The sequence below is a fragment of the Pelobates fuscus genome, chromosome 4, assembly GCF_036172605.1.
Source record: "Pelobates fuscus isolate aPelFus1 chromosome 4, aPelFus1.pri, whole genome shotgun sequence".
NCBI lineage: Eukaryota > Metazoa > Chordata > Amphibia > Anura > Pelobatidae > Pelobates > Pelobates fuscus.
Window position 1 is genome coordinate 306,689,953 of NC_086320.1, and position 24,498 is coordinate 306,714,450.

Here is a 24,498-nt window from a genome sequence, read left to right on the forward strand (position 1 = left end):
GAGGTTGGAGGGCTTGATTTCAACACTCTCCACCAGCACTCTCCACAAGTGCTTCTGCTTGATACTCTTCACCAGCAGATAAATTACAGCAACAAAGCAGGCCACGATGTATAAGAATTTGGTTCACACACACACAATCACATACATACACACACAATCACAGACCTATACACACAATCTCATACACACACACACATACAATAAGACATACAATAAGACACCCACACACATACATACATACACACACACACACACACACACATAATCACAGATATACACACATGCAATCACAGACCCACATACATGATCACAGACCAACATACATAATCACAAACTTACACACACAATCACAGACATATCCACAGATCACCCCCCCCCCCCACACACACACACAATCACTGACAAAACATACACGAAAATCACATTCACACACATTTAGTACTTAAGAGATCCCACCCAACTTCCCTACTCTGTGCTGGTAGGATTGGAATGGATGCTCTGTCAATGGTAGCCAGTGGTTGCTGCTGGGCCTCTGTGCACAGGTCCCTCGCACGCCCAGCAGGGATGCCGATGCCGGGATGACGTCATATCGTGGCGGCCGGCTCACTGCCGGGTTGCGAGGGAGCTGTCCAGGAGGAGCACAGAATTTAATGTGCTCCCTGCCTCCCATGCCGCTTGACAGCGTGGACGGCAACCGTGCCACACTGCTATCAGTCCCGGGCCTCAGGTTGGACACCACTGCATTACACAGTATAAGGAATGTACAAATGGAAAAAGTTACATGTCAGGAGTAAGGATATTTTTAAATGAGTCACCTAGCTTAAATTACTCTTGCAATCGCAAATACATGCTCCTGGCACTCAAGCTTGCATGCAGACTTTATTAGGAACCATAAGCACAAAAGTTGAAAACGTTTCGGCTGTTGTTTAAGATGAAACAATGTCAACATTTGTACTTATGGTCCCTTATAAAGTCTGCATGTATTGAGAAGTCTAGAATGCCACTTATACATGTGATTGCAAAAGTTACTTTGGGTTCAGGAGCACCAACCTTAAAGGGGCACTATAGTCACCAAAGCAACTTAGCGTAAGGAAGCAGTTTTAGTGTTGAGATCATGACCCTGCAATCTCACTGCTCAATGTTCTGCCATTTAGAAGCCCTAGTCACACATCCTCGGTCTGTGACCTACATGGAAAAAAAAATTAGATTTTTTCCAATCAGATGTTAACTTAATTTAGAAGTCTTTACATCCTTCTCTGCAAATTGAACTTTACAAGATGCTCCTGTAAATTGAACACATACAGGAGGCTCCTGTAAGGCCTAGCAAGCTATTAGCAGTGCAGAGGATAAGCAATTCTAATTTAAACAGATTTTGCAATAAAGGAAGTGGAAACATTAGAACTCACTTTACAGGAAGTAATTAGGAAGGCTGTCCACCTTACCTTCAGAGAGCTGTGACTAGGGCTGTATAAACAAAGTAATTTAACTCCTAAAAGGCAGAAAATTGAGCAGAGAGACTGCAGGGGCATGATCTATACACCAAAACTACACCAAAACTGCTTCATTAAGCTAAAGTTGTTTTGGTGATCATACTGTTCCCTTTAAGCTTGCTGAAATGTTTCTTTAAGCTTTGTGAAATGGCCAATGAGATATTTGCACTAGTCGGCCAGCAGTAAGGATGAGGGATTAAATATGAGGGAGGAAAAAGTGTAGTATAAAATGTGACAAAGAAGTTGTGCTTCCTTACTTGGGGTATATAGTGGTGTTTTCAACAGTTATCAATAGTAAAGGAGAGTTTGTATTATCATGAGGTTAGGTACTTACCATTGGGAAATGTCCAAAGTAGATTTGGTAATGAAAATGACTAGCACTCTAGTGTAATTGGTATTGGATGAAATTAATTGTATATAATTACCAACAGGAATGGTATAGGGCTGGGTAGGCAACCTTCTGCAATCCAGATGTTGTGGACTATATCTCTCATAATGTCCTTACAGTCTTAATGTCGGCAAAGCATCAGGGGAGATGTAGTCTACACCTGGAGTGCCAAAGGTGTAAGGGGCACAAAGAGCTAAGAACTGGTGCTTTTAATGGAGATTCTAGCACATCTCTGGCCCCGGATGTTCCTGAACTTCAACTCCCATGATTCTCTGGACATCTACCACATTTTAAGAATTCTGGGGTTTGTAGTCTATCACCATCTGGGAATTGATATTCCTGCCCTATTGGAGAGTGATGAGAAAGGAGAATGATGAGTTACCAAAGAAACTATAATCAGTTAAGAAGTGGCTGGAGAACTATAAATAATTGAATTCCCACCTAGAGAACATATCCATAGGTGCCAAATGCAACAAAGGTCTAGGAAAGTTACTATGGATATGAATTAATAATTCAAATAAATAAAACAACAACTACGCAAAACACCGGCTGGCCCAGTCTCTTTGAGCATATTGTTTTGTGTGGGTTTTGTTTGTGAGTTTTTTTAATTAAAGGGACTCTCCAGCCAAGCCTCTTTAGTCACCTGGTTCCAGCGCCGGGAGCCTCATGAAGCCGCGCCCCCTATTTAGTCAAAATGACGAAATAGGCGGGCGCGAGCAGGGAGCAATCAGACGCTTCCATTTGGAAGCGTCATTGCTCCCTTGTGCGCATTCGCGGCTTTGCCACACATGCGCACATACTTCAGAGGGTGGCATTCATGCCGCCCTCTGAAGTCCTGAGCGCACTACCGCGCATGCGCGCGGTGTGCGCGGCCGCGAGCTGAACTGAGTGACAGCTCAGCTCGCGGTCTTTGCCCGCCCCCCTCCTCTGCTGACAGGCTGGAGAGAGAAGGCGCGCACACAGTGCCTTCTCTCTCCTGCACACGTCAGACGTATTTTAATATGTATTTTAATACGTCTGACGTGTACAGGGCCTTTTTAGGGCCCTGCATGATAGGAAGTCCCTCTGGTGGCCGTCTGAGTGACGGCCACTGGAGGTATTCCTATCAATCAATGTAAACACTGTATTTTCTCTGAAAATACAGTGTTTACATTAGATTGCCTGCAGGGAGCTATAGATCATACCTGAACAACTACATTAAGCTGTAGTTGTTCAGGTGACTATAGTGTCCCTTTAATAATTTATAAAAGTGTTCTGTCTATCAGGTAAAAGAAACATCAGCTTTTTAAAAAGAACATCTGATTCAAAATAACTATGCAGATTGCAAATTCAGCTTTATATAAGTATATGTTGTCAAAAACCGTACTAAAACGAATTGACTACTTACCATGGATACCAGGATACTCCTGGCACCATAACTATTCTGTGCAGCAGTTAATTAGGTAGCACCTGTAGTGGCCATCTGAGTGACTGCCACTGGTGGTGTTCCTATGCAGCAATGTAAACACTGCCTTTTACCTGAAAAGGCAACGTTAAGGTTATAGATACCATAACCACTACATTAAGCTGAAGTAGCTCTGGTGGTGACTATAGTGTCCCTTTAAGGAGAGGTCTGCTATTAGTATAGCATGATAACCAGGAGTGCAGTCTCTTTTCTGTTTAATGGACTTAGTTTACAGTCAGTTTGTAACATATCTGGTCCATAACATTTTTTGTATGGAATCTTATGTTTATTTTGAATTTTCAGCTCATTGCAGCTCTCTACGGCCATGTCATTTTTAAATGGCAGAGTCTAAGAGCAAAGTAAAGGTTTGCTCTGTTTATTGAATAGTATTTTATCATTTGAAGGCTATAGGAATTAGGAAACATGCTATTCAGTAAGCAGTAAAATCTTACGCTGCTAAGAGAATCTAGCCCAGGATCTTGTGTGTTTCATGTCATATTATTAAATATTTGATCCTTAAAGGGCTATGCAGCTGTTTCAAGAAATGCTAGTACCAAGTGAGGGTACAACTATCACCAGGGTTTTGTAGGATGTGCCTATTCATACAAAGACTGTGACATAGCATACCTGATATTTTTACATGGTATCTGTGTTTGAAATTGCAGACTGGAGAATATGCCACGGATGAGGAAGATGAAGATGTCGGACCTGTTATTCCTGGAAGGGAAATGGCAATAGAAGTTTTTGAACTTCCTGAAAATGATGAAATGTTTTCTTCGGATTTGGATGCCACAAAGCTAGCTCACAAATTCAAAGAGGTCAGCACATAAATATTTGTGTTTTATTATGCAGTGTTGTACCTAGAGAGAAAAAGAAAAGAAGCAGAAAGCTGTATCATAGCAAGAAAAAAAAAAGAATGTAATATAGAAACTATAAATACTAAACTTGCCTTATAGGTGGGAGCACTGACAGTTATTCACTAAATAGACCGGAATTCATAGTGAATTTCAACTTTAAGGTCAAACTAGCCAAACTGGAAGCATAGCTGACTTGGAAATTATTTTAGTTTGGCTAATTTGGCTTTAAATTTGAAATTCTCTTTAAATTCCCAACAATTCCCACTTTACTAAATAACCCTGTAAGGCCCTTGTGCTGAATTAAGCAAATTATCAAAACTATCTAAATATCACAGTAACAGAAAATCTAGGTCCAACCAGGCAATGCAGATTCTAGGCTAGCAGCCCATTCAAAGCTTCACTGACTTCTTTTCTATTCAGAAACCAAATACATGTTGCTCATATGGTGCTAACAGGGTCGGTGCTACCATAAGGCTGCAAAGCACAGCGCTCCCCTCCTGCCAGTCACTGCATGTAGCTTGGCCGAGCCGCAGACCACTGTAGAAGTACTTTTGTATCCTCTACCCGGTCTGAACAGAAACAGATACTTATCTACAGCAGTTCGGCACTTGGCCATGCTACATGGAGGTGAGGGAATGAGACACATGGGGTGGGATGAGACACATGGAGAGGCTGGGGGGAATGAGACACATGGAGGGGCTGCGGGGAAAAAGACACATGGAGGCGTTGGGTGGGAATGAGGCACATGGTGGAGTTGGGATAATGAGACACATAGAGGGTCTGGAGGGGAGAATGAGACACATGGAGGGGCTGGAGAGGAAAGAGACACACAGAGGGGCTAAGGGGGAGACACAGAGGAGCTGTGGAAGGAGCAAAAGATACACAAAGGAAGGGGCAAAATAGACAAACAGGGGCTTGGAGGGATACTGGGGGACACAAAGAGACACAGAACGGCTAGAGAAGGGGTAAAAGAGACAGAAATTGAGGGGGGGACACGCAGAGGAGCAACTGTGACACACAGGGGGATGTGGGTCTGAAGAGACAAGGTGCTGGGGAGAAGAAACACACAGAGGTGCTGGGGGATAAAGATACAGGGGTTAGGAGAAATAGCACACAGAGAGGATGGAGAAGGGGAGAAAGAGACACAAAAAGTGACTGGGGTAATAAGAGACACACAAAGCGCTGGGGATAGAAAGAGACACAGAAAGGGGCTGGACGGGAGTAAGATATACACAAATGGTGTGTGTGGAAGAGACACACAAAGAGAAAAATGGGAGCATAAGATATACTAAGGCATAGTGTAATACACAAGGGGGATAAAATACACTAAAGGGGGTAGGACATTCAAAAGAGAGGATAAGAAACACAAAAGGGGGTGTAAATAGACTTTGTGTGATTGAAAGACAGGGGAGTTGTGGTTAGGCATGAGAAATAACATAAATTAATGCCTAAACGGAAGAATACTGAGCAGATGGATTACAAGGGGCATGATCTGTGCGCAAACACACACATCTTTAAGCTGATGTGATTATTTTGTCAAGAGTGGGAGGGTGGGGAGAAATTCAAGAGTGGGATTAAGGGACACACAGGTGAAGATCCTTTTTTTGTGGGGGTGGATGGAGCAGGGTGGCCAAATACATCTTCGCCTGTGTAGCCAAAAATCCTTGCTCTGGTGCTAGGTGCTAATGTTCTTGCAAGTGTTTTTAAACGTCGTTGTTTAGTAATATTAAATCACAGTAACAGGATATCTCACAACTTAACGTTTATACCAAAGACGTTACCTGAAGGTTTTGTATGGGAAATCCATGCAAACACTCAGATTATTATGTATGAAAGCATTTGGAATAAATAATGACATCAGATAAAACATATCTCTAAATAGAACTTTGTGTTATATCAAATATAAACTCACTGAAATATCAGAAGTCTTGGAAGAAATCCCACACAGTTAGATTACCCGCTCTCCTGAGTATTACTGAGCACAAAAGTACACATAAATACTATAATTATCAAGTTCTAACAGTCAGCACTCATTTGCTAGCAGGATTCTGTTTGTAGAAAATTGGATGTTGTAGAATAAATGCCTGAGCAGGTCTTACCATGTATTTTGTAATGGACAGAGCTGGACTGGGAGTTTCATTAGTCTGGAACAGGGATCAGCAACCTATGGCATGTGTGCCATCCCATGCATGGCACTCGAGTTGTTTTTGCACGGCACTCCAGGCTGCCAGAGACAAAGGGTCTCTGGCCTATCATGGGTCCCATTGGAACTTCAGATATCTGTTAGTGCAAACTGAGTGTAATTGCAGGTGGTAAGGGACAATTATAAATGCACACATTTCAGCACTTAGAGCAAGTGATCTCAGAAAACATCCTCCCAAAGAGGGCCGAACTGGCCTACCGGGATACCGGGAAATTTCCCGGTAAGCCGTCTGCCCTTGGGAATCTTTTTGCTGCGGCTGTGATCAGATTGACATTCCTATCTGCGCGGCTGACCGCGTGCTCCTGTGACCTGCCAGAGACCGCAGGATCTTAAAGTATTGGTCCTTGCTGGCCACTGGATATGAGCATACAGCATATGCAGTCATATCTGGCAGAGGCGCGGTGGCAGCGATTCAGTGCACAGAGTGTCTGACAGACCAGATTAAATTGGGGGTAGGGGGAGTGAAGGGGAGGGTATTAAATTGGGGGATGGCAGTGTATTTAAATGAGGCAATGGGGGAGAGCAATGTATTAAATTGGGGTGAGGAGGCAGTGTATTAAATTGGGGAAGAGCAATGTATTTAATTAGTGGGGAGGGAGCCATTTATTAAATTAGAGGGAAGGGGAGAGCAGTATATTAAATTGGGGGGAGGAAGGGGAAGGACAGTGTAATAAATTGGGGGAAGGCAGTGTTTAGAATTGGGGGGAGTGGGGACAGTGTATTAAATTGCTGGGATGGCAGTGTATTCAATTGGGGGATGTGAGGGCAGTGTATTAGTCGGAGTGGGCTGTGTATTAAATTGGGGAGAGGGAGCGGAGGCAGTATTTTAAGATTGGGGAAGTGGGCAGTGTATTAAGTTGGGAGGAAGGGCAGTGTATTAAATTGGGGGAAGGAAGTGGGGGCAGTGTATTGAATTGAGGGAAAAGGGAAGGGAAGAGGAGGGTGTAGTGTATTAGAGTGGAGGGACGGGGATGGGGGGGGGGGCAGTATATTTGTTTGTATGTTGTTGGGCTGGTATGCAATCCCTCCTGCAGCCTGCTCTAGCTATTGCAGCCCATGCCCTTGACCCTGTGCCTGGGGTCCCCATTGGACACCAGGAAAGCCACCCACACGTTTATATTTACACAGAGCTGCAGAAGATGCCTCTCCTCATACAAATAATACAAACAGCCCACACACAAACACACACACAGTCCCCACAAACACAACACTACTGACAATCTAAATACAGAACCCCACAATCAGCTTCTCACATGCAATACCCCAACCTGCCCCACACATACACACCAAACACACAATGTGACATATCATCTACACACAATTCCTTAAGCAGCTCCCATACACAGCTTACATTTATAGGTATCATACACAGTACCACAAACTGCTCATGAACGTAAACTATACGATGTAAAGGCCCACATATGCACAAGTACAACGCTACAAAGCAACTGCAGCACCCATGGATAGTCAAGTATTATGATTATTATGATAATTATACAATCCTCAGCACTGTACAATACATAAATGATGCATACAAACAGGGGTGAAAACAAGTTAAAGGGACACTGTAGGCACTATTAAATTCCATGTAATTAAATTATTAAATTGGTTATGGTGCCTTGAGTCCCCTCGCACTGCCCCTCCATTCAGTGTAAAACCATTTTCAAGCAGTCTAACACTGAATGAGGGTCTCTGGCTGCCCATAGACTGCCCTCACTGGAGGTATGTCTAAGGCAACAATTATACACTTTCTTGTAGCCATACTGATTTGTACTTAGCAATAGCACTGTGATTGGCTGAATGTGGTCAGCTGACACTCTCAACTAATCACAGCCACCCATTGCCTCTCATGGTATTTACTTCCTCATTAGCCCAAGAAGCTGGTGGAGAGGCGGTTGCATAAGCTGATGGGAGCTCTTCTCTTGTTTAGGATTAAAAATGGTTTAATGCTGAATGAAAGGACAGCACCAGGAGCCTCCAGACACTATAACCACTTCAATGGGATGATGCAGATACAATGCCTACAGACAGTGTCCCTTAAAAAAAAATTGAAGAAAAAAATCATAACCTTTCTCAAAATGACTTCTGGTCTTCTATTTTTTATTATCCTCATCTATCCTACAGCTGTAAGGTTCCACAGCCTGTTAAACATGGCAAAGCATTCATTAGTTTCACCATTTTAACCAAAAAGGCATAAACGAGTAATGGTTGGCATAATGAAGTGAGTACCAGGGCTCAAACCGTTAACTACAAAGAGCAAGCCTGTTACATAACAAGCGAATGACTCACCCAGACTGGCATGTTAAACAATGCACACGGCAGGGATGTTGTTTATGTTGTTGTTCCGTAGCATTGTTAGAGGAAGGTTGTCACTCAGTATATTCTTGTTGAAACATGGTTCTGTTGCTGGAAAAGCAGTGCTCTCATCTTTAATTGAACAGTGACAACATTTTTTTTTTCCAGTGAGACATTTTCATTTACAGCCTACTGCACTGCAGCATTTCTACAGGCCCTCTGCTCTAAAATACAGTATGCAAAGCTGGCTGTGCAGCCTTTGAAAAACACCAAGGCTCATGCTAATAACATCTGTTGCTCATTTTGTGTTTTGTTTTTGTTTTTTTCCCCCCTCCAGTTGCAGATTAAGCACGCTGTCACCGAGGCCGAGATTCACAAGCTAAAAACTAAGGTAAGAAATACGTATATATTTATCATTTGTTGTCAGCATGGAACACACTGCACTCAGGATAAAGATGAAATCAGGAGGAATCAGGGTTATGCAGTCTAACTGTAGTTGTAGTGGAGTGAACATCCTAACATACCTAATCATAAATGATTGGCCTGATGGGAGTTGTAGTTCATATGAGCTGGAATATCAGATGCCGCTTTTATCTGGGGATGATAACCTACTTTGTATGTAAAGCCAATTAATGGCAATCATATTATTAGCCGCGCACTTCAGATTCCTATTTTTATGTGACAGTGCTGTAACAGTGTTTATGTCTGATTTTAAGATGCCATCATGTTTAGCTGCTGCTGTTTACAGTATTGCTTGAATTACACTGTATCTTCGTGTGACCACACATCTCCTTTAACTGGGGACATTATATTATAAATTTTTTATTACTATTATTATTTGGTTATTTATTTTTTTAACAAAATTATAAAGGAAAAATCGTCAAATAGACCCTGGTATTTTTGTAAATTGAATAAATATTTTTTTTTAAAAAAACCAAAAACTTTTTTTTTTCTTTTTATTCCCCTTTGTTACATGATTAAATCATAATTGACGTAGAAATAAAGACTAAAGTACATCAACTTCAACCCTAAAGTTCATTTATTTATGCTGTTGGTCCAAAATAAGGCAAAAACCAAAGTATAGCTATTTCCAATGATACAACAAGAAGGGGAAAAAAAAACCTTATTGATATCAAGATTTCTCCGTGGATCAAATAACCTATTTACATACATATCAATTATATCCTTGAATATTCTGTTTATGCAAAAAGGGGATCTCCCTGACCGTCGTCCCCTCTAGGGCCGGTGCTGCCTGACCTGAGGCTGCTGGGTGAGAGGGGGAAACAAGGGATTCAGGATATAAGAGGTGACATGGGGCTGCTTGGTGGGGGGCAGGCGCCAAAAAACACCCGTGTTAAATAGTTTCTAAATTTTTTCCCGGGTTTAGAAATACCCAATGTTCATGTTCTCAGCTTTTTTTTGGCAAGTTATAAGGCTATGAGTATAAGTAGGACATTGCTGTTTTAAAATATATAATTTTTAAATGTATCAATAGTGACATTGTAACATTGTTATCTGTCATAAATCTCTGAATCACACCTCACATGTACATTTTTTTTTTAAAGTAGACAACCCAGGGTATTCATTATGGGGTATGTCCAGTCTTCTTTAGTAGCCACTTAGTTACAAACACTGGCCAAAGTTAGCATTTATTTTGTTTGTGTGTTAACAATGCAAAAAACAAATATGAACGCTAACTGTGGCCAGTGTTTGTGGCTAAGTGGTTACTAAAAAGACTGAACATACCATTTGCAATACCTTGGGTTGTCTTCTTTTGCAAATGGTATGCCATCATGTGGGTAATTCTCATTCCTGGGCTACCATACGCTCTCAAGGGCAACATTTCCAATCTGGCAAATTTCAATGTGAAAAAACTGAAATGCAAGTTGACCCTGTAACTTTCAAAAACACTATGAAACCTGTATATGGGGGGTACTGTTATACGCAGGAGACTTCGCTGAACACAAATATTAGCATTTCAAAACAGTAAAATGTATCACAGCAATGATAACATTGGTGAAAGTGCCGTTTGTGTGTGAAAAATGCAAAAAACTTTCAATGACAATATAATCACTGTGATATGTTTAACTGTTTTGAAACACTAATATTTGTATTCAGCGAAGTCTCCTGAGTAAAACCGTACCCCCACCCCCATGCACAGGTTTTAGGGTGTCATGGAAAGTTACAGGGTTTAATACAGTGCTAGCAAATTCAATTCTCTTGAATTTTGGCCTGGGTTGTCAGGCAGGCCCCTTTAAATTGCAATCAATAAAATTACAGTACTTAATTACGTAAAAATATTACATAAATGTGCACGTAGAATTTAAATATATATACATATTTATATATTTGAAGTCTACGTGTATATTTATGAAATTATTTATGTAATTATGTATATGGATATATATATCAATATATATATATATATATAAATATTTATATATATTTCGTATTATTTTTATTTATTTATATATATACATAGATATATATATAATTTCATTCTAAGTGTATTTTGACATAGATATATTAATATCAAAATACAGTTAGAATAAAATTACATATATGTATAATTTAAAATGTTTTATTATTTTTACATTTTTTGTATTTATTTTTTAGTTCATTATTATTTATTTTTTATAATAATATATATATATAAAATACATAGAGTTATTATATATATACGGGTGTAATTTTACTCTAAGTGTAGTTTTATATTAATATATATATATATATATATTAATAAAAAAAATACACTTAGTATGACGTTATATATAATATATATATATATATATATATATATATATATATATATACACATATTATATAGATATAATATATGTATATATATATATATATAGAGAGAGAGAGAGAGAGAGAGAGAGAGAGAGAGAGAGAACAGAAAGAGGTTGGAAGCTCAAGGAAAACACTCAAAAAATGGGGTTGACCCATATAAACTACCAAAGTAGTGACAGGCAAGAGAGGAGACTTGAGTGCCCTTAAGAAAATAATTAAGATTAAAATTTAACTTTTATTAATATGATAATAAAAATTGACTATAAGGTGTTGAAACATCAAATAAAGTGATTGAATATTAAATATATGATAATACTTCAGCAATTCGTAACCCCATGTATCTAGGGTAACCTGGTATCTCAATCCTAGCACCTAAGGATCTAAGGTGATGGAGTGACAGAAGATTCATCAACAATATGTAACCCAGGGTGTCTAGGATAGCATGGTGCCTCTACCCTAGCACCTCAGGATCTAAGGTGATGAAGTGACACTTGTTAAATGTAAGAGAATTAATCAGCAGGTTATAACCCAATGTGACTAGGACGGATCAATATCTCAATCCTAGTGCATCAAAATATCTTTCTTCAGCAATTCATAACCCCATATATCTAGGGTAACCTGGTATCTCAATCCTAGCACCCAAGGATCTAAGGTGATGGAGTAACAGAAGATTCATCAACAAAAAAATGGACCCCAGTGTATCTAGGATAGCATGGTGCCTCTACCCTAGCACCTCAGAATCTTAGGTGATAAAGTCACACTTATTAAGTGTAAGGGAATTAGTCAGCAGGTTATAACCCAATATGACCAGGGCGGATCAATATCTCAATCCTAGTACATAAAATATATATATGATGGTTATCATTAATATGTCTAGGACGGCAAGGTGTCTCAAGCCTAGCACATAAAAATAATTTTATTACATGACAGGAGGCTTCGTATTTTGCATATCTCTCTTTACTAAAACTCCATAGCAGTAAAGAAAGTGATAACAAGAACCAATCAAAAAACAGTAGGAGGTATAGTATTCCCAGTGAACAGGCTCCTCCCCCTCTTTCTTTACTGCTCCATCAGCAGACAGGTCAGAATATTGAGCTCCTCATATTTATTCATTATTGATTTTATTTGACTTTGTTAACATTGTTATTTTCTGTTTTCACTCTTATTTCTTATTGCCTCACTTTGCTTATATCTTATTGCCTCATTTTCTATTTTTTTCCAAATTTGCTTGGGGCTCCTTTATTTACCTTTGCCCTTCTTACTCTGGGCACCCTGATATCCCTCCCGGTTTCCGTTTTATTCCGGACATTTTCGCCGTTTTTTCAGTCCCCTTTCACTAAGGAATCCTTGGCTACACAGCCCTTGCCACTCCCGGCCGCCTAACCGCGCGTTTTAACGCTCCGGCCGGTGGCCGGATCTACTTTCCCACACTTTCAGTGTGACGTCGGCCATCTTGGATCTCGCGAATCGCGAGACCCGCGGCCGCCATTTTGGAGACTCATACACACTCGATTGCTGAGATCTGCATCTACTCGGATCCTCCAAGGTAAGCATATATATTTATATCTTTTTCTGCTCAGGTTTATGTTAATACGCCTGTTGCCACATCCAGTTGCTCATTCATATCCCATTACTATTTCAGATTGCTATCAACTCACATTGCTCTCATCCAGGCAGGGGTCCCCACAGACAGTCTCTGTTACTCCTGTGGTATATGTGCACTATAGGGCTCAATACCCTGTGCTCCTTGGGGTGAAACCCCATAAAGGTGAATGCCTATCAGAGCTCTACTGTTGTAACCTCTGTATACTGGGTGCTGCCCAGGCTGCCTATCAGAGCTCTACTGTTGTAATCTCTGTATACTGGGTGCTGCCCAGACTGCCTATCAGAGCTCTGCTATTGCAACCTCTGTATACTGGGTGCTGCCCAGACTAAAAACCCAATACTACCCTGCTGGGGTTATATCTGGTACTGCTGGTACCATAACTACCGTAGGATACTCTCCTAACTTTGACCCCTGCCTTACTGCCCTCTTAACAGTGCCAAGTCCTTTCCTAACATTATGGAAGACTCACAAACTACCCCAGTGGATTTTCAATCCATGGTTAATGCAGTGGTGGCCGCGTCTATGGAAAAGGCCCTATCACACATGATGGCCGCTCAACCAGAATGCTCCAAACCATGCCACACACGCCAAGACACTGAGTCTGAAGACTCTGAAACCCAGTCTAAAGACGACACCCGGGCTAGTAAACGCCATTGGAAAGGGGAAACAGACCCCAAATTGAACAAAGGCAAAAGACCCACCAAGCGGAGCAAAACGACAACATCTGTCGCCCCTGCTCCTACCCAAGTTCTATCCTCAGAGGAGGAAGAAGATATCGATGGCACTATGGCCATCTTGGATGAATGGCAAGCTAACGCGTCCCATTCTGACGACGACGCCTGGGACTCAAGATCTAAACCCTTTCATGCAGGGGATTCAGACTCTCTCGCTGCAGAATGGCAATGGACAGGGGACAACACCCTGCCTCAGGACGAAGCTATCCTGGACCCCATGGGCCAGACACTCTTCGATCCACGTAACATCAGACACCCCCGCTCGACAGACTGGACACCACCGGAACACCTGGCTAAGTTTATGCACTTATGGATGCGTAAACCCATGGACAAGGTAGTTCGCAACCGACTAAGATCGGAATGCCCCCGCCCTTCCCTACCAGATCAAGTAGCCATGACACCTGAATTTGACCAAGTAATCACTACTTTCATGAGTAGAGGCGGTCACAACCCCCGCCGCGGGGTGGAGAGGGGATTCAAAGGAGTCCAAGACAAACTCTTAGATACCTCCGGACCCCTATCACGCATCATGTACCTAGCAGACGATGCTTTCCAACGGGCAGACCAATTCGATGCCGACATGGTCAGGGAATGGGCTCATGATATCCGCGAATGGGCTCAACGCGGTTTTTGTTTCCTCGGAAACGCAAATGTGGCCCTCTCATCTGAGAGGCGTAAGGCAGCACTTCTCCGAATAGACGGGAAGTTGGTGGATTTGGGCACCAAGGAACTCGGACCTCTGGCACAGGGCAAGTTATTTGGAGACCCTTTCCTAAAGGAATTGAATCGCCACGTCAACGTCTTCACCTCGTTGAGTAAAGCCCAGACCTCAATGAGGAGGGTTTTCAGACAATACCCCACTAGGGGTGTTTTTGGACGGGCTGGCCGCCACAGGGGCCGTGCTGCCAGCCGTTTCTGGCCATCAGGCCCCCGATCCTCAAGACCGCAACCCTTCTACCCAGAAACGGGATACCGCCAGCCTTTCACCTTCTCAAGAGGCTCAGACAGAGGACGCAGTACCCGAGGACGTGGCAGATCCCGATTCACTCCAGGTAAGCTATCATCTACCTATGACCATCTTGCATGCAGGTCGTCTCTCTCTTTTCTTTCAGAACTGGACGACCATTTCGTCAGACGCTTGGATACTCCAGACGGTACAGGGATACATCATAGATTTCGTCAGCACACCTTACCAAGAGTCCCCACCACGACCGATCAACTGTTCGACAGAGGACTCAAAGCTCATCCAAGCCGAACTTCAGGAACTCTACAACAAAGGGGCGATAGAACCCGCCACAGACACCGGAGGATTCTTCAGCAACATTTTCTTAGCGAAAAAGAAGACAGGAGACCTCAGACCGGTCATAAACCTACGTACACTCAATGCTCACGTGGTCTACCGCCACTTCAAAATGGAGGGAATCCACCTTTTACGGGACCTCCTACAAGACGGTGACTGGTTCACAAGATTGGACCTCAAGGATGCCTACCTGTCAGTACCGGTACATATCGACAGCAGATGCTTCCTCCGCTTCCTGTGGAACGACCAACCATGGCAATTCACTTGCCTCCCTTTCGGCCTCAGTTCGGCCCCATGGTGTTTCACCAAACTGTTGAAGCCGGTAGTTACTCATCTGCGCGCAAGAGGAATTCGCTGCATTATATACCTGGACGACCTCCTAATCTTCTGCTCCGTCAAGTCAAGACTCAGACTACACACACGTTTTGCCATGGAACTCCTAGAATCCCTAGGGTTTACGATAAACCATCAGAAATCCGCTACAACTCCGTCCCAAACTATACAGTTCCTGGGTTTCGAAATCGACTCGGTCTCCAGCACGCTCCGACGACCAAGATCGCGATTCGGAAGGAAATCCGCAAGACGATCCGATGCCAATCAGTTCCCCTACGCAATCTAGCTCGAATCGTAGGCCTTCTCTCGGCATCCATCCAAGCCATCTTCCCGGGCCCGCTCCACTACAGAGCGATGCAACGCCTCAAAGCATCCTTCCTCCGCCGGAACCCCACTTACGATCAACCCGTACCAGTGACGACAGAAGTCCGGGAGGATCTTCAATGGTGGCTGGACAGCATGCAGGCCTGGAACGGCCGAGCTATCTTCAGCGAAACCCCAGATTTCGTACTGGAGTCGGACGCCAGCCTTTGGGGTTGGGGCGCCACGAGCGAGGATGTATCGACAGGGGGAACCTGGACTCCACAGGAACTCAACCTACACATCAACTGCCTCGAACTACTGGCAGGCTCCTTCGCCATACGCAGTCTGGCAAAGGACAAATCGAATTGTTGCATTCTCCTCAGGATGGACAACATCTCAGCCGTCCGCTACATCAACCGCTTAGGCGGAGCCCGCTCACGACTCCTATCCGAACTCACGAAAGAGGTGTTCGACTTCTGTCTCCGCCAACTTTCAGCCAAAATGACGGTGTTGCTCTGCCTAGTTTCCTTTCGTCGGGTATCCGACGTTAGAGCCTTCGAAGCCAATGCCTTCTCATTGGATCCTGAAGGGGTGACATTCCATGTCTCCCAACGCACCAAATCTAACTCTACCACTATTTTTTATCCCTTTTTCCTCACGGAACCCCAATTGTGCGTGGTCGCAACCTTACGCAGCTACATGACGGCTACCGCCTCTCTCCGCCCGACTCCCGCCGGTCAACTTCTGATCTCCTATGTCAAACCTCACAATCCAGTTTCCTCTACCACTCTCGCTAGATGGGTACGCTGGATCTTGTCACTAGCAGGCGTAGACGCCTCTTTTGGGGCACACTCGGTGAGAGGCGCGGCTGCTTCTTCGGCCTTTTCAGCCGGAGCTTCACTATCAGATGTCCTACGCACAGCTGACTGGTCCCGCGAATCCACTTTCCGGACCTTCTACTTTAGACTGAACTCCTGCGCGGCTTTTTCCTTATTACATCAGCGTTAAAAATGCAAAATACGAAGCCTCCTGTCATGTAATAAAATTGAAGATTATGGAGCCTGACCGGTATCTCCATATTCTTTTACGAATCCCGAGCAGTTTTTTCTGTTAGTCAGTGAGCAGACGCCTTGTACTTGGAACAAGCAGCTATACTAGCTCTATACTTCACGACTATGGTATAGTTCTAACAGCCTAGCTCTCGCTCTCCCTAACAGATTAAGTGATTCAGCTCGAGCCATTCAAGCTCCACATGGCAATCAGCATAATTGGTTACTTTCACTAAGCATTAACTGCAACATTGTTTTGTTGCAATGAAAATGCATCAGAGGTACTCTGAAAACTTTTGAACCTCTGTGTGTTAAATATTATTTGTTTGATTTATCTGTATGTTTTAAACTGAATTTCCATATGCAGCATTTCACTACTATCATATAGTTATTTTTATGTGCTAGGCTTGAGACACCTTGCCGTCCTAGACATATTAATGATTACCATCATATATATATTTTATGTACTAGGATTGAGATATTGATCCGCCCTGGTCATATTGGGTTATAACCTGCTGACTAATTCCCTTACACTTAATAAGTGTGACTTTATCACCTAAGATTCTGAGGTGCTAGGGTAGGGGCACCATGCTATCCTAGATACACTGGGGTCCATTTTTTTGTTGATGAATCTTCTGTTACTCCATCACCTTAGATCCTTGGGTGCTAGGATTGAGATACCAGGTTACCCTAGATATATGGGGTTATGAATTGCTGAAGAAAGATATTTTGATGCACTAGGATTAAGATATTGATCCGTCCTAGTCACATTGGGTTATAACCTGCTGATTAATTCTCTTACATTTAACAAGTGTCACTTCATCACCTTAGATCCTGAGGTGCTAGGGTAGAGGCACCATGCTATCCTAGACACCCTGGGTTACATATTGTTGATGAATCTTCTGTCACTCCATCACCTTAGATCCTTAGGTGCTAGGATTGAGATACCAGGTTACCCTAGATACATGGGGTTACGAATTGCTGAAGTATTATCATATATTTAATATTCAATCACTTTATTTGATATAGATATATATATATATATATATAATTATATTTGTTTTTACTAACATATTTTTTTTTATTTTACACATGCAGGGAGACTCCCTGTCAGTTCAGTCAGTCCCCCTGCACGCAGCACTATGGACGCCTATTGCGCCCATGTGACCACTCTTTCAGAGCGTTCACATGGCCTGCGAGGCCTAATGGGGGCTGTCTGGGCTATGAGGCAGTCCCCCCAGACCTCGAGCAACACCGATCCCCGTCGGGGGAATGGCGGCAATCGGGTAAGTATAAAGGACCGTTTTTTGTCAGATGTACCTAGTACGGCAGCGGTCGGGAAGGGGTTAATGTGAATGGTGGTGGATCAAGAGACTCCAACCCCAGGTCATAGGACTTAGTATAGTGATCAGCTCTGCAAGTTAATAGAAGTACCCACGGACAATATTAGGTCGTATCTTCACAAACCTCTCACCTAGCAGCCCCTATCCCCCCACCCCAGCATATCTTGTCCCCACCCCCCCAGCGGCCCCTGTCTCCCCCTCTCACCCAGCAGCCCCTGTCTCCCCCTCTCACCCAGCAGCCCCTGTCCCCTCCTTTCACCCAGCGGCCCCTGTCTCCCCCCAGCAGCCCCTGTCTCCCCCTGTTACCCAGCAGCCCCATGTCCCCCTCTCACCCAGCAGCCCCATGTCCCCTCTCATACCCAGTAGCCCCATGTCATCTCTCATACCCTGCCTCTCCCTCTCACCCAGTAGCCCCTGTCCCCTCTCTCACCCAGCAGCCCCTGTCCCCCCTTAATAGAAGTACCCACGGACAATATTAGGTCGTATCTTCACAAACCTCTCACCTAGCAGCCCCTATCCCCCCACCCCAGCATATCTTGTCCCCACCCCCCCAGCGGCCCCTGTCTCCCCCTCTCACCCAGCAGCCCCTGTCTCCCCCTCTCCCCCAGCAGCCCCTGTCTCCCCCTGTTACCCAGCAGCCCCATGTCCCCCTCTCACCCAGCAGCCCTATGTCCCCTCTCATACCCAGTAGACCCATGTCATCTCTCATACCCTGTACTCCCCTCTCACCCAGAAGCCCCTGTCCCCCCCTCTCACCCAGCAGACCCTGTCTCCCCTTCTCAACCTGCAGCCCCATGTCACCCCTTCTCACCCTGCAGCCCCATGTCCCCCCCATGCCCCCCTCTCCCCCAGCAGCCCATGTCTCCCCTTCTCACCCTGCAGCCCCATGTTCCCTCTCTCACCCAGTAGCCCCATGTCCCCTCTCATACACTGTATCCCTTGTCTCCCCCTCTCACCCAGCAGCCCTTATCCGCCCACCCAGCAGCCCATCTCACCCAGCAGCCCTTGTCTCCCCCTCTTACCCAGCAGCCCTTGTCTCCTCCTCTAATCCTGCAGCCCCATGTCCCTTCTCACACCCTGCCCCCCTCTCAACCTGCAACCCTTGTCCCCCTCTCACCCAGCAGCCCTTGTCACCCCTCTCACACAGCAGTTGCCGGTCCCCCTCTCACCCAGCAGTTGTCTGCCCTCCTCTAACCCAGCAGTCCTTTTCCCCCCTCTCACCCAGCGGTTGTCTGCCCCCCACTCATACAGCAGCCCCATATCCCCTTTCACACCCTGTAGCCCCTTTCTCCCTCACACCCAGCAGCCACATGTCCCCTTCTCACACCCTGCAGCCCCATGTGCCCTCTCACATCCTGCAGCCTCATGTCCCCTTCCCACACCCTGCATCCCTATGTCCCCTTCCCACACCCTGCAGCCCTAGGTCCCCCTTCTCACACCCTGCAGCCCCATGACCCCCTTCCACACTCTAGATCTCTTATTCGGCCCTCACACGACATCCCCTATTGACTCCCACTCACACACACATCACCTATCACCCCACACTACACGTTGACTGCCATGAGGGGTATTAAACAAACATGCCCACTTTGGAGAGGCACGAATGTCATTGGTGATGACACAATATAAACCCTCTTGGGCCACGCCCCTCCTAAGGCTGCTCTGCCTTTAAATGCCAGGGCTGATTTTTTTGTCAATCTTTATTTTTGCAGTGCATGAGTAACATAAACAAGGTCTATCGCCACAACAGCATGTACAAGCTAAAACAGTAATACAGTGAATACAGTATTATGGCATGCAAGAATGGCACAATTTTTTTGTTAGTAAATGCAGGTAAGGTACTTATGTCTTAAGTTATAGCCTGTACTAGTTAGGTAAAAGCGAGGTGAAAATAAGACATATTGGTTGATAATAAAGGAGTACTACCATGAAAAGTGTGTCTTAGAGCTAGCATACTCTTAGATTAAATTATTTCAGGCTAAACATACATAAAGGCTAAAGGCCGCATATTCTGCAGGTTTCGGCAAGACATATATGTAGGAGGCTTAAAAGTTGTAAACCACTAGGCTTTTGGGGCGCGTCTGCATCAAGCTAGGCATGTTAAGAAATAGACCATTGGACTGAAAAAAGAGAAAAATCATACTTTTCTAGTAAAACAAAAGCAGAATATACATTTATGGCATTGCTGGTAACATTCCGGAGGCAACATGTGTCTGCCTGTTTAGAGCTACTTGTGAGTAAGTCCCGGTATGCACGCTGTGGTACTGTCCAGGAGTGTGTTTATGCGTTCATCCTATGCCCACGATCGGGAAGCTGCCAGCAGGTTGGTCTAGGGGCTGCATCCAATTTTGGCCACTCCGCTGGCCCCAGGCCTTCTCAAGGGCCCTCGTGCACTTTCCACCGCTCCGGTCACTTTCAGCACCGCAAGCGAGGTTCCCGGGCGGTTGTGTGATGGAAAAGTCCCGTCCGGGCATGTGGGGTAAGCAGCAGGGTGTTTCCCTTTCGGGCCCTCAGCCCAGGAAGGCAGATGCGAGCCTCGGATTTTATGGGCCGCCTTCTCCGCTTCGCTGGTCTCCGTTTCCCTGGTCTCCGTTTCCCAGGCGTCGTGCCAGCCACTCCAGGCGATTTTTCCCAGGGCTGAATTTTTGTCCCAGTCTGGCTCTGGGTCCCACAATGTATCCGAATCACTCGAGTTACCGTATATACTCGAGTATAAGCCGAGTTTTTCAGCACATTTTTTGTGCTGAAAAACCGTAACTCGGCTTATACTCGAGTCAATAGTCTGTATTATGGCAATTTGCATTGCCATAATACAGACTGAGGGAGAGGGGGCTGGCAGAGATCTTACTTACCCGTCCTGCAGCTCCTGTCAGCTCCCTTCTCCTCTGCGCCGTCCGTTCAGCACCTCGGTCAGCTCCCAGTGTAAGGCTCTCGCGAGATTTACACTGGGAGCTGACAGAAGAGCTGAACGGACGGCGCGGAGGAGGAGGGAGCTGACAGGAGCTGCAGGACGGGTAAGTAAGATCTCTGCCAGCCCCCTCTCCCCCCCACTGAAATGCCAATGCTGGACCACCAGGGAAGGAGCCCCCCTCCCTGCCATGTATCAAGCAGGGAGGGGGGACGAAAATAAAAATAATAATTAAATAAAAAATACCGGTAATAAGAAGAAATAATAATGAAAAAATAAAAAAATAAATAAAATAATAAAATTGCCCACCCCCCCACCACTGCAACACACACGCACACACACACTGCACACATACACACACACTGCACTCATACACACACTGCACTCATACACACACACACTGCATTCATACACACACACTGCACTCATACACACACCACTCATACACACACTGCACACATACACACACTGCATTCATACACACACTGCACTCATACACACACTGCACTCATACACACACACACTGCATTCATACACACACACACTGCACACATACACACACACTGCACTTATACACACACACTGCACACATAGCACACATACACACGCTGCACTCATACACACGCTGCACTCATACACACCTGCTGCACTCATACACACCTGCTGCACTCATACACACCTGCTGCACTCATACACACCTGCTGCACTCATACACACCTGCTGCACTCATACACACACGCTGCACTCATACACACACGCTGCACTCATACACACATGCTGCACTCATACACACACGCTGCACTCATACACACACGCTGCATTCATACACACACGCTGCATTCATACACACACTGCATTCATACACACACACTGCATTCATTATACACACACTGCATTCATTATACACACACTGTAAATAAATATTCAATTAATATATTTTTTTTAGGATCTAATTTTATTTCCTAAATAAGTTTTCCCAGTTTTTTGGGGTAAAATTAGGGGCCTCGGCTTATATTCGGGTCGGCTTATACTCGAGTATATACGGTAAGTTATATCGCGTTCAGACTGTATTTTTTCAACTAGTTTTGCGTCATTTGTAAACACCAACAAACTACTTTCAATGCCCACTTCAAAATGATTTATAAACAGATTAAATAGAAATGGACCCAGGAGAGAACCCTGAGGCACTCCACTTATTATTTTTATCCTATTTTAAAATGTTCCTTTTACAACATCTCTCTGTACACTGTCTTTAGAAAAAGACGAACATGATTATTTGTCTTGAACTGTATTAAATGCCCTAGCAAAGTCCAAGTAGATCACATCTACTGGATCACACTGATCTATATTTCGACTAACTTCTTCATAGAACACAGTGACATTTGTTTGACAAGACCTGTCTTTCATAAAAACATGTTGATTCCTTCTAATGATATTTTTGGCCAAAATTAATTCTTGTACTATACCTTAATTTCCCAATAAAAGATGTTAAGCTCATAGATCTGTAGTTTCTGGGTTGAGCTTTTGAACTCTTTTTAGATATGGGCACCACATCTGTTTTTCTCTAATTCTCTTTTACAATTCCTGAAAGAAAGAAATCCTGAAAAATTAAAAAACTCTTGTATAAATATTTCTAAACTAAGCTTACATTACCATTATTTAATTTCTGAAGCACTTTATCCTGTGTTCACCAATCACATGTTTGCTGTAGGGTTTTTGTAACAGGGATTTGCAAGTCTACAGCCATAGAATCTACTTCCCTATATTAAATTCCACTTATGGTAGGCACCATATTCGTAAACAAAAACAGAGAATATGAGAACTCTGACAATGGACAAAAACTTAGAGAAATTCAGTAGCTTGCCTTTCGGTAAATCCCTGCTCAGGTTTGCTCACTTGTGAAATTTCATAGGGAACCTATTCCAAGGCATATCAGACTAATCCCACCCATAAGGACAGTTCAGAATCAAAATGCTGGCAAGTTTTCTCTGCACAAGAGGTACAGTAATCCTAGATAATCATTTTGGCCTTCTTTGGGTCTCATCAGCGAGGTTTAGCCGATACCCCTCTACAGTGGTGTATCCTAGTTTTGTGCTGCCCTAGGCAGGACAAAACTCAGGAGCCCCCCCACCCACCCCCACCCCCACCCAACCCCGCCCCGCATTCTAAATACACACACACACATTCACTGACAGATACGCATACACTAGCTAACATAAACACACACTCAGTAACAGACAAACACACTCACTAACAGACACACACTCACTCACTAGCAGACACAAACTAGCAGACACACACACACACTAACAGACACACAGAGTCAGACACACACACACACAAACTCACTAACAGACACACACTCACACTCACTAACAGACACACACTCACACTCACTAACAGACACACTCACACTCACTAACAGACACACAATCTCACACTCACTAACAGACACACACACACACACACTCACTAACAGACACACACACTCACACTCACTAACAGACACTCACACTCACACTCACTCACATTAACACTTTTTTTTTTTTTTTTTACTTTAACCCCCCCCAGCTGGGGGGTTAAAGTAAAGTTACCTACTTGGAAGGAAGATCTGCCAATCTACATATCTGGTCTTCTGAGAAGGAAGCTTATTCACTCAGCACTCAGTGGTGAAGTCATGCTTTCCTTTTACCCTTTCCTTTTACCCTTAAAAGTACTATAATGGTGTGTGCATACGATTCACGTTCCTACTACTTTTAACAGTCTCCCCCATTGGTATCTCCTATACAGGCTGTGCTGCAGTCATGCACATTTGGCTTCATCCATTGAAAAACACAAATTAAAAGTTTTGTTCATGACATTTCATAAAACTAATACCAACTTGCCAATTGATCATTTCCATATTCCTTAAATCCTTGCTGTGGAAGAACTAAAGGATCCAGCTACTTCTTACACACCAACCATGGGAGAATGCTGTGCCCACAATCTGCAATTTAGGGAATGCTGGGGGGGGGCGGTCATCTTTCTCCCTGGTGGTCCAGTGGCTGCTGGGCGGCTGGCGAGGGAGCACTTCTTCTGAGCTGTCTGCTCAGCTCCCTCGCGCGCCGCACAGTGAGGCTGGGAGCCGGAATATGACGTCATATTCCGGCTCCCAGCCTCACTCTGCGGCGCGCGAGGGAGCTGAGCAGACAGCTCAGAGAAAGTGCTCCCTCGCCAGCCGGCCAGCAGCGCCGCCCGCCCGCCCAGCATGTCTGTTAGCCGCAAGGCTAACAAGACATTTGCCTTAGGCATTTGGGGCGGCTTTTTTTGCCGCCCCCTGGAAAATGCCGCCCAAGGCAAATGCCTTGTTTGCCTCGCGGCTAATACGCCCCTGCCCCTCTAGGCACAGTGAGCAAAGGGTCCACATCATGATTACCTTTTTAGTTCAGGGAGAGCCAAGTTAATGCATTGCA

At 44.4% G+C, this 24,498-nt stretch overlaps 1 protein-coding gene across 7 annotated transcripts in view; it reads left to right on the top strand.

Annotated features, from left to right (window-relative positions):
* PPP1R9A (protein phosphatase 1 regulatory subunit 9A) overlaps nt 1-24,498 on the top strand; it is a 252,259-nt gene that overhangs the window by 164,696 nt on the left and 63,065 nt on the right. For all 7 annotated transcript variants that reach the window (XM_063452273.1, XM_063452276.1, XM_063452277.1 and 4 more), the window contains exons 7-8: nt 3,988-4,140; nt 9,015-9,068. In XM_063452273.1, coding sequence (XP_063308343.1) covers nt 3,988-4,140; nt 9,015-9,068 — 207 coding nt within the window. The remainder of the gene's footprint in view (nt 1-3,987; nt 4,141-9,014; nt 9,069-24,498) is intronic.